The sequence below is a fragment of the Pocillopora damicornis genome, chromosome 10 (assembly GCF_964200805.1).
Source record: "Pocillopora damicornis chromosome 10, jaPocDami1.2, whole genome shotgun sequence".
In the NCBI taxonomy this organism is placed as follows: Eukaryota; Metazoa; Cnidaria; class Anthozoa; order Scleractinia; family Pocilloporidae; genus Pocillopora; species Pocillopora damicornis.
This window is the reverse complement of record NC_142679.1, coordinates 9373323-9384861: the sequence shown is the minus strand read 5'-3', so window position 1 is coordinate 9384861 and position 11539 is coordinate 9373323. Positions and strand designations below refer to the sequence as shown.

Here is an 11539-nt window from a genome sequence, read left to right as displayed (position 1 = left end):
AATGCGTAATGATGCCGGTAACTAATCATTCTTCTTTAAATAGATCGGAGATTGACTTCCTTGAGGAGAACCTTGAAAATTGTTCTGTTGAAAACCAGTACTTCTTGGGTTATTTCGACGGGAAAAGAGACGAGTTCGAGGATATTCTCGAGAGGTTTCTTCTTATTTGTTCCACATGCTTTGTAAAGAAGGCCTTGAGGCCAAAGGGGTTAAATCACAAGAGGCTTTCGAAAAATGGTACGCAGTTTCTTTCATTTTTTTAGCTGATTTTTTTGCCTTTATCAATTCGGTGTGGGCCTTGTAGAGACTTGGTCATTTGCCGCAATTTTGTAAAAACTTACTCAATGCACCGGGCGTAAAAGTGTTTAAATATTTAAAAGTATTTCATATATTGGAAAGCCCTTGGAAAACACTCTAGGTGCGTAATCTAGTATACCGAAATACTTTTTCAAATTTTTCGTATTACGTAAGTAAAAAACATTGAACTTCTCTCAACGGACTCGACCCTGCAAGGAGAATCTCTCTGATAATTTACTATTTAAGAGACGACATTACCGTCGAAAATTCAAACGTTACTGTTAGGCTTATTAGCGCATTGATAACCTAGTAAATAGCTCAAACATACTGAAAACATTTTTATTAGTTTTTGTATATCTTTATCTGTGAGCCACATGTGAGTAAACAAAAACAGAGAAGTATAGTTTGATGGCTTGTTTTCATGAATCTAGGATTTTGGGAATCGCTATAAACTACGCGATCACGCATTTAGTAATATTTCTTCTCCTCCTAGTGATCGATACTGGAAGAAAATAGTAACGGTGTAATGCTATTTTATGTCTTAACATCTTAACATTTAGAATGCGAGATAGTAACAAAATAATCAAGCAGCAACAACCATTAACATAACATAATAATCCGAAGACAACGAACATTAAAAGAGTGCAGGGTACTGAAGAAATAATGAGGCAACAAACTAACATTAAAGGAGTGAGAGATACTAACGTAATAATCCGGAAAAAAAAAAAAAACAAACATTAAAAGACTGCAGTATACTAACGTACTATCAGACAACAACTACAACAACAAACATCAAAAGATGTTCAACATTGGGTTTAACATTGAAAGTAACTATTCATTCCAACAAGGGAAGCTAAAAAGAACACCAGAAACTAATGTAATTATCGGGCAACAATAAAAACTAAAGAACGCCAAATACTAAAGTAACAATCATGCAACAAGGATAACTAAAACAATGCCAGATACTAAATTATTATCGGAAAACAAGGCAAACTACGGAGCACAGTAAATGCCATTTCGTATTTGTCATCCACTTTTTTCTCCACCACAACTTTATTTTATTTCAGTTTTTTTCCCCGGTACGACTAATTCTGGCAAGAATTTTTCCGGCACGACTTTTTACAACACGAGTTCTAACTTTTTTAACAGGAAGACTCAACAAAAGAATCAACGCTGCAAGTCACCGCCGGCCGATCGCAATGTACTTGCTGTAACACTGTTTATATAAAAAAAGTCTTCTTTGTATAAACGGATTTTTTGCCGCCATTTGAATCGTTTATACCCAGGATTTCTTATTCCTCAAATATCTACTAGGTCAAGATCTCGGCGTATTTCCTCAATACAAGAAACTGAAAGCTATTTTTATTCAGAGCAATCAAGATCTTGATCAAAGTGAATTCATAATCGTCCCCTACTAAAATCATTTGCTCGTCGTTATTATAATTATTTTATATTAGTTAGTTTAGTTAACTGAAAAGCATACTTCGCTCTTTAACATCGTTCTGTGCGTAAGTGTTAACAAGCAAGAAATGTGAACCTTGACATTTGCATCGAGATGGACGCGACGGCCTTCGCAGTCAATACTTTAAGATTTAAGCTGAAACTCTAGATCATCTGGTACAACCACCAACGTTCCGCAACTGCGGTTAGTACTATGTGAAAAGAACATCTTACCTTTCCATTGTAATTTCCAAATCATTTCTACTTCTCTAGTGCTGTAGGTTTCTTGAAGGAAAATAATGTTGGCATTTGTTTCTTGATGACGCCTTTCTTTTAAATACAGAACGGATTCTTCAGACGTTTAGAGGATAAAATCAATATTGTTTTTTGTGAATATTCATCATCAAATTGAACAAATAAACACAACTGATTAAAAACGTACGAAAGGAGACCAAGAGATCTCATGAGCACGGTTAAATACCGACATGGCTCAACACATTAGACCTGTTACATATGTCGGCATTTGACAATGCGGCATTTGGCACAACATTTATCGGTGTGTAAGTTAGCCGAATGTTGGAGGGAGAAGACTGCACCCTGGATGTTTCTATTATTTAGCCTATATACTTGTCATTTTGATCTCCAAAAGGTATATATCTCAATCGGGATGGAACGGAAAAACGATCTTAAAGGTTTAAAATCTCACGGCTAAAATGCAACTGAGGCAAATGTTATGCAAGTACGGCCGTTTTGTAACTTTTCAGGGACTAGGTAAGACTTGCACCTCCAGTATGTTGTAATAAGACTTTCTTAATAGTCCGATGTCGTTGAAGCCTGCGACCGAGGGTCTTCAACCCGAAATAGGTTATCCTAGACCAGATGTCTACAATTACTGCCACAATGGTTGGGTTTATCTTATATTTTAACTAAACCATGTTATCCTAATAGATGCCGATAAAGCGTGAAGGATTCGACCGATAACTTTCAGAAGTCAAGTCTAAAACAGAGGCAAGAAAAATGGAAAAAAACATGCCCGTTATATTGATATTCTTCAGTGTAAGTTTTGTCCAAAATGATGTTTTTGATTCAGTAATACCAATGTGTCTACTCAAGAGGAGAATTTGTCGTACTGTTTTAAACAAAAAATGTTACTTCTTGCCAATCCAGGATAAGGTTCACATTTTATAGAAGAAAATAACACATCATGCACGGAGGCCCAAAACATACCAATACGTTGTTATCCAGAACACACCCTTTGTCAAATGATATCAAAGGGCTGTAGCCCAGTTTCTGACAAGTTGACATGTTTTGTCTGATCTCGGCATGTCAATATAGGTTTCAAGCAAACAGTATTAGAAGAAACTCAAATTCCACTTCAGAGGCAGCAAAGGAAAGATTTAGCGGGTACCTGAAGGAGAACCTCCGGTTACAATTGTTTCTCCGCTTTGCACCAGTGCAGTGGCTGTGACTGCATTTCTCCCACCTTCATCTGCAGAGTGATCGCGATGCAGCATACAGGAGCATAGAAATCAGAGCCAAGAACCGACATGCAACACTTGACAAGAAAACGTTCGTGGAATGAGTTTCCAACATTAATTTTTAAAGTTTTCATCATGGACGCCCTTCAAAGAAAAGGGAATACATCTGTTCATGTTAAGATACGTGACTAAAAAGTATACGGGCTTTCTACATCTACATCTTACAATTTATTGACTTGATAAAATCGCAAGATATGATACCAACTGTTCAAATAAATAAATAAATACAAATAATAAAAAAGAGACCCAAAATTTTAAAAATCTAAGAGCTTAAATCATGTAATATATAAATTTCGACTAAAAATCAGTACAATAGAATACTTAAAAATATTGACTAACTTCGTCTTAAAGCTATCTACGTACAACAACTTCGGGAAGGGAGTTCCATCAATTTTACGTGGGAAGGAAGAAAACTTGAGCACATCTTTCTTTTTCCTTAGGACTACAACCTTAGATGGTTTGGATGGCTGCTACTGGAAAATCTTTTAGATAGTGGGAGAGATTATAGATAAAAAATAGTCGGCGGTTTCCTAGTTAAGTTCCTGCAGCATTTCCGTCACGCTTGTGTATGGGTTGTAGTTGCTCGTACAGAATCGCACTACCTTTTTCTGAGCTTCCTATTCCTTTTGAAAATCCTACTTAGAAGGCATCCCATGCGGCACTTCCATATTCGAGGGTTGATCAGAACTAAGTTGTACGCCGTTTCTCTTATCGATCTGGAACTAATAAACAAGTTTCGCCGCACAACGCCGAGTACTTTACATGCTTTTCTCAAGACGGTCAGTACGTGTTGATCCATTTAAGAGTCGATTAGCCTGTTTCAACCGCTCAGCAAGTAAAGGGAGGCGTGAAAGCGTTCTTTAGGCGTCCAACCTAAACCTCTTTCGTTTTTCGCTCTATAGATTGCACTGTTTTCTTGCAGGAATTTCGCATCATATTACTTGCTGAACGCCTGGAAGAGGCTGGAGTTGGTCTAGTGATTTGGCGTGCCGCGCCAAGAAGCCAGTGAAAAGCCCAGTGTACCTTTGCACAGCGGGCTTTCTTTAAAATTATGTGCGCTTTCCGTAAGACGTATGCGTAAAAATGGCGTACCGTTCAATGGAGGCAAAAGTCATAGAAACGATAAAATTTAGCTGTTTACCTTCGTATCCGGACGCTATATCGTGGTCGCTTGATGATAGGGTGTCTATAATCACCGATAAATGTGTTTATATATTGGTATCCTTTTCATATTATTTATTATCATTATTTTTATTGATACTGAATAGCGCATCTGCAAGAGTAAAAAGGGACGAATGTGTACGATTAACGTTCGAGCTAAATGCAGGAACGGCGTGTTATTACGTCGACACAGAACCTAAATATTAAAATTCGGTGTGGTCAAAGAGAGATATCTCTGGTCGTGTAGAGTAAACGATGGCAAAGTATTTTCTGTTAACCAACAGCTAAGAAAGTTCATATTATATTCAACAAATGGATTCCATGTTGCTGTGCACCTGTTCGGTAACAGATCGCAGGAAATGATGTTGTTATTGAGATATCTCAAGTGTCATACCCTCTAAGATGGTGCACTGTACAGAAGTTCACCGGTTAATGTACTTTTGTTTAATGCTTAATTTTTGTGAAATCAAGTTACCAAGTCTTTTTTGATATTTTTGTTTTGTTGATGTGCTTTTTCCTTTAGTTGCTGCAGAATAATCAGCTATTTTAAATGTCATATATCAAGTATACATTAAGCAGTGTTGTTGTAGAGTTGTGTGTTAAGGTACAGAGGGTCTTTTCTACAAATAACTGTCACTTGACAATTCCAAACAGACACTTACTTTATCTCCAACAAGATTTGGTGTAGATCCCAAAAAGACAAATATTCCTGGTTGTCAGAAAAACAGGGAATTTAATGTGGGTATTGATAAGAAACAACTCAGCAATGTGGAATCAATAGAGTGGCGTTTGGATCCCAAAGTTAATCAATCAATCCTTGCTTGTAGCTCTAATGGCTTTCTCAAGGTTGCATGGTCACCACTTAACTGTGAGGAAAATGGCAGGTAGTAAATATTTCACTTTGCATTTAACTTTCAGGTCAATGTTGTAGCATAACTAAATTTGTTTTGTTTTATAGACACAATAGACCTTTGTGGGTGTCCTTTGCAAAAAAAATTGTTAATATTTGAAGGGTAACCACCATAAATGGTATATCTATGAAAAGGTTGTTGCATACACTGCCCAACCAAAATTGTTCCCTTTTAGCTTAATCTCATCGTAAACCAAATGAGGCACAACAATCCGAATCAGTCTTTTTTTATGATACATTTTGGTAGAAGGCATTGTGGGGGATGCAAAACACAGAAGTTGTGGTATTCTTAATGGGCCTAATTTCAAGGCAAGCCATTAAGTTTTCCTGCACTTAATGATTCATTTAAAGAAGACACACTTGCCCAAAGAGGAAGTAGCTTTTGTCCAATTCCAAAGATTTGCAAATATTTTGTAACTTTGGGTGACCACATGTCAAGTTTTTTCAACACTCTTGATTGTTGTTCACCCTTGATATTCAGCACTTTCACCACAAACTTATCATCTATCATATGGCAATGCTTTTGTCACAACAAACTTCTCCTAAGTTTGTTTGACCTTCACTTTCATCATCTTGCTGGTGCCTGTCTCTGGTTTTTTTTTTTTTGCTTGTTTTATTTTATTTCATGTTTGTCTGTCATTGCTCTTTGGTTACCACTGACATACATGGAACCATGTGTTCATGCGTGAATAATAAAGGTCAAGGTTAATAAGATTCTGAATGTTATGAACAAAGGTAAATGGTAACTTTTTTGGAAAAAGATGTTTGAAAACAAAAGAGATTTAGTTTAGCTGTGTCATTTTGATATGTCTATAATTAAAAAGTAAACCTTGCAACAATGACCTGCAAGAAATTAGGTTTTTAGGCACAAGGTTTGTAGGAACTACTGCATAAATTTTTTTTAGAGATCTTGAGAAGAAGGTGAAAGCTATTGCTCTTATTGATTTACTAATATAATTTTATTTATTTTTATTTCAGATGCATCATAGCAGCACTCTTCTCAGAATATCAGCTGTGTATTTACTTGTCTCCAGTGCTTGGTACAAAATGGAAGGAAGCTATTGATATATCTCAAGAATTTTCAGGTTATCTTGCAAAGAACAGTAATGAATTGGGTCAAGATGTGATGCAGAAAACAGATTGGCAGAATGTTTCCAGGTCGGGTACAAAAAACTGTGGGTCACACAAGAATCAGTATTCTGTCTTCAAGCAACGTACTGAAATCCTTGCCTTCACTTGTTTGCATTGGTTTTCTCAACTTTATCAGAGCAGAGAAGATGTTTCCTTAAATAACACAGAAGGGATAATTAATGATAAAAAGTTTGCAGTTTTGGGTGTTGGTAATCGAAGTGGTGCTGTGATGTTTTGGAAAGTGATGGTACCTGTTAAAGTTGACAAGGCAATAGTTCAACTGGGTGGAATCCTGAACACTGGACAGTCATGGCCTAGTTCCTTGTCATGGAAAGAAACAAACCTAAACCAAGGTAATGTTATCACAAAATTTTGCAAAAAAAGCTTGGGTGCAGCTTACACGAATCTGCAAGAACACCTGAAAAAGGTGCCTCAAATTTGCCCTTGCACTGCAGCAAACTACTGAGTAATAAGGACTTTGTGAATTTGCGAGGGTATAAATTGATCATTGCTTTTGCAAGTGCATTGGTATCTAAGTGAGCTGTTTTTGTTCATGAGCTTATGCTTATAATTCCTGTTTCTGATTAGTGTCAAACCTTTGTCATTAAGAGACTTCTAAGTCATGTTTGCCTCCTTGAGAATGGTACTTGACAAGAAACCTTGCCTTGTATTGCTATTAAAAAGCTATTTACTCATGTGTAAGTCAACCCCCCATTTTCAAGGTCAAAATTGGATTTTTCATCATTTCTTGTAAAAGAAGTAAAATTCAGACCAATAGAAATTTCCCAAAAAGTTAATCTCTTATTTCTGAGAATGTATTGAAAACACAGTGAATTACACACAAGACTGTGTGAGACAACAGCATTTACCAGGTCACTAAGGTACTTTAATTGTTAGATGAAAACAAAGTTCAGCACTGTAAACAGCAGCAAAGCTGCAAGAAAAAAATGTCTGCTCTACATATTAGTAGACAAAATAGAAATCAGCTCTAGTAAGTTTTTGTCTAAGCCTTCGTGCTGATTTTTTACATGTTTAGAAATAAATTATCAGTTCTACTTACTTTCGTGACCATTTTTTTTTTGGTTCATATTTTTGTGATATCCAGACTAACCAAGGTCTTGGTAACAGTTATTAGCCTCAGCCTTTGGCTTTAGTTGATAACCCCTAACTCGACCTTTATTATTCTGGATATCACAAAAACCTCATCCAATAATTGTTTATTGTCTGTAGGGTTGTTGGCTGTTGGGAGTACAGATGGTCTTATTAAGATTTTCAGTCTCAAACTGTTGCCATCAATCAGTGGAATTGCAGAGTATGTGTTGTGGGGAGACAAGGATGACATGCAAGTCCTGTACTTGGACTGGCTTCATTCATGGCAGGTGTGTAGATGGTATTTATTGTTAATTTCTCCAGTAATGCAGACAGGCTAATGACATCTATAGTATGAAGAGATTAAATTACACTGTAGCCTATCAAAACTTTTCCCTACCCCATAGAGTAAACAATCTTGTCCAGACATAATTCTCCAATCCACATATCACTTGTTGGGCTGTGGCTCTCAATTTACCAAGGTGCAATTGATAAAGATCAGCATATAAGATTGACACCTCACATGAGTGAGTGTGCTTTCAAGAAACATGTTACACATGCAAGCTACCTTAAAATTACCAACCTAGCGTCCAGTATGCCTTCCACAACAAACAACTAGTCAATCTTTCCTTTTTTCAATATTTTTTGCTCTTAGTAGAATTTGAAAAGTGTATGGAGAAATGTTTATCTATACTGCAGAGGTTATGCAACCAAGTAGTCCATGTAGTAAATAAAGTACTTATTAACAAGTTGACCAAATTTTTCCAGTGCCTAGACATTTATTGGTCGGGGCTTCAAAAAAAAAAAAAAAGAGTCACTGGTGCTTCAGCAAATTCCAGTTTAGATATTTATTAAAAAGAACAAAGCAATAGATCACTTTTTGGGTTTAACAAAAATGAATAGAAGAGTTGATAATAATAAATTAACAGTTTGAAATACCTTTCTTCTGTTGCTGAATGTTGTCCATCCAACACAAAGTAGTATCTTGCTGGCAACTTATCATGAAATTATGCAAGTATGTCCCTGAACTGAGTTGCAGTTTATCTGCGGATGGTTAGTTCTAGGAAACACAGACTAAAAAAATGTGTTTTAAATTTAAAAAAAAAACAGAGAACAAACATAGTATCCACCAGGATACATACATAAGCAGGGGGTATCCTCAGTACGGTGCCACTCTCTCCAAACAAGGTAATGTTATTTTATTAGATCCTTGCATACTTAATCTGGTTTAACTTGGGCTTTTATCATTGGGCCAAAGCTAATCAGATGTTTTGTTTTTTTTCCTTTGCTTTCATAGACATGTGATGATCTTCATTATCTGGTGGCATGTAAAGGTTCATCAGTTATTGTATTTTCAGTTGTGGCAAAGAATGATATACTAACACAAAAGCCAAGCTATAAAATAATACAAGGCATTCACAAAATGCCAATCACAGGGCTAGCTTGTACACAAAATGGCACTATCCACACTTGCAGTCTGGATGGATCAGTTCAGACCACGTCAGTAGGTAATGACCTTAGACAAGTTTCATATTACCAAGTCTACTTTCATCTTCATATTCTTGTATTTTACATCTGTCCACATCAATATGTTGTCAAAACCTTGACACTGCCTAACTAAGCTGTCCTAAACTTGATCTTAACTTGAGTTGCATTTCACCAATTTGAACTCCATGTTTGTGTTCTTCTTCCTTTGGAGAGTTTCCTGTTGAGAATTTACTGGAACTTTTTTATTAGGCATGAATTATTTATCTGTAAGTAGTTGTTTTACCTAGATGTTAGACAGATGTTTGGTAAAATAGTGTCCTAATTTGACGTTCTATCAGTTTACCCAAATGTCTTTCATCACGAAGTATTTGTGACAGTAAATGGTAGTTAATTATTCTTGCTTCTTTTTTTAAAATTTTTTATTTCTTTAAGACAGTGCAATAGCGAGTGCTGTGAGTTGTGCTGTAAAGAAAGGATTCACATGCTCTGGCATAGGAGTGTCCGCTAATGGTGTCTTCATTGCCTTATTTCTTTCTCCGTCAAATCACACACAGCAATATCTGGAATCTCACCAGATTCATGTGAGTTTACGGTCTAACCAATTTTCCTTTAAAATTGTGTCTACTGATGTACACGTGTAAAAATTGCTGACTTTTATTTACATGTAGATTCGCTTTGTAAACATTGTGTGGGGATCAAATTCAGTGGAACGTCTCCTGAACAGTAACGAAGTTCAACTGGATAGAAAGTGGGATGTGTGTAAAGCTATTCAACACAACATGTATTACAGCAAAAAACTACCAGAACCACTTCAACTAGTTAGCACTGGTGCTATGGAGGGCTCTTCGTTTGCTGTGTTGGCGATCATGCAATACGCGCTGACTGTTATGAGGGTAATATCACAGCAACAGGAGGATGATCTAGCTGGCAATCAAGTACAGCAGCTGAAGTGGGCAGCTCAGCTTGAATGGATTAGAGACTACATCTACAAACGCTTAGTTTCTGCTACGCTAAACAGTTGGTTAGAAGGAAGGAAAGCAGGAACTGTTAGTCCTCTAGGTTAGCAGACAACGGGTGCAACTATATTATGAGTTTCTTACATTATGTTAGTTGTGATATAAATTAGTGTTGAGATTACCCTCGAAATGTTGTGACATGAGTAAGAAACTTATACTAGTGAAAAGCTTGACGCAAAGTACGAAATTCTATTAACTCCTCAATGCTAATTGCTCAATTTGTCTTGTTAACTTTAGGAACTTCTAGTTTAATTAGTTTTGCTAGTGAATAGTGGTAAACATGTTGTTATTACTTAAGGCGAACAGTGCAAGGACTGGTAATTTCATTCTTTGTTGTTTTCAAGAGAAAGCTTTTCAATTCTTCTTTTATTTTAATAGGACTAGGCACGCATAAAACTCATTGGCTTGTAGCTTAATCTTTACTGGCTTTTTACTTGTCCGACGGGAAGCAGTTTGGGATTGGATTGGTTAAATCAGGGAATTTTGGCACTGCATTAACAAAATCAAGGGATAAATATTTACCTTAAAGCACAAATTAGCCTCCAGGGGTTTGGCATTGACACGAAATACGGCATCCATATAACGTGATTCTGACATTTTTGTTTTCTCTACGCAGATTCGGTTCCAGCACTGATAATGTGCGACTGGTTGGTGACTAAAGGTATTGACTCTGCTGTCACTGATATGGTTATTCAGGGGTACGAAGCCTGTAATGATATAGAAGGTTTGAAGAAGGTCTTATCACACACTGTTAAAAGCCATGAAAATGGCAAAGAAAGCTCTTCTGGTTTGCTGCTTCAAACTGGAAAAGCCACAGAGAACCAGTCTGTTATCTTTCAAAGTAACGCGAAGGCTGTAAAGTCACAAGTAAATGACAAAGATCAAACCTTAACTGGTGTCACAGACGAATCTTTTACCTTACTCACAAGAGAGCAATGTCCATTATGCCAAACTGCTATTGCTGTTGAAAGCTTGGAGTACGGAATATGCCTAAGTGGCCACCGCTGGCCGCGTTGCTGTGTGTCCTTTGTCATTTGTGCTGAATTAAAACTCAGACGTTGCCAAGATTGCAATCGCTGTGTTTCAACCCCGAATCCTGGATCATCTCCCTGGTTGCGAAGCTTATTGAAAATGACGAAGTGTCCTTTTTGTTTAGGTTTCTTTCAGTAGTGTTTTTCCTTCAGTTGACTCACAATTTTGTTAGAAAGGAAAGTGTTTCATACATGAAATACAGTGGAGTTACAACAGCAAGAGGCAGATATTGGCCACTAACGGACGCTTAAAAAACTTGTATCCTACCCGTCTGTTTTCACAAGAGTACGTGAGCTAACCTGCTTATCAGGAGATGAAACAAATCACCGAAATAAAGTAACAAAATGGTGCTTTGTTTGTATATTCATCAGCATTGGAACTTTATTCGTTTTTAACAGGACGAATGAGGTGCGTGAGGAAAAAGCAAACCTTGTGAT

At 36.8% G+C, this 11539-nt stretch overlaps 1 protein-coding gene and 2 long non-coding RNA genes across 3 annotated transcripts; 2 read left to right on the top strand and 1 right to left on the bottom strand.

Annotated features, from left to right (window-relative positions):
* The first annotated feature begins 100 nt into the window (after window positions 1–100).
* LOC149038830 (uncharacterized) lies at window positions 101–3212 on the top strand. Its single transcript, XR_016180292.1, has 3 exons — window positions 101–237; window positions 2686–2793; window positions 3073–3212. It is a non-coding gene; the product is annotated as an uncharacterized LOC149038830 (long non-coding RNA).
* A 1113-nt stretch (window positions 3213–4325) lies between these two features.
* Window positions 4326–11463, top strand: LOC113677038 (general transcription factor 3C polypeptide 4). The gene is made up of 8 exons (XM_027193782.2): window positions 4326–4493; window positions 5091–5320; window positions 6325–6830; window positions 7708–7856; window positions 8864–9074; window positions 9487–9635; window positions 9723–10113; window positions 10687–11463. Exons 1-8 carry the CDS (start codon window positions 4359–4361, stop codon window positions 11238–11240), a joined length of 2325 nt encoding a protein of 774 aa, XP_027049583.2. The 5' UTR covers window positions 4326–4358; the 3' UTR covers window positions 11241–11463.
* On the bottom strand, window positions 8745–10777 carry LOC149038829 (uncharacterized). The gene is made up of 2 exons (XR_016180293.1): window positions 10593–10777; window positions 8745–9271 (listed from the first exon to the last, which is right to left on the bottom strand). It is a non-coding gene; the product is annotated as an uncharacterized LOC149038829 (long non-coding RNA).
* Window positions 11464–11539: the final 76 nt, after the last annotated feature.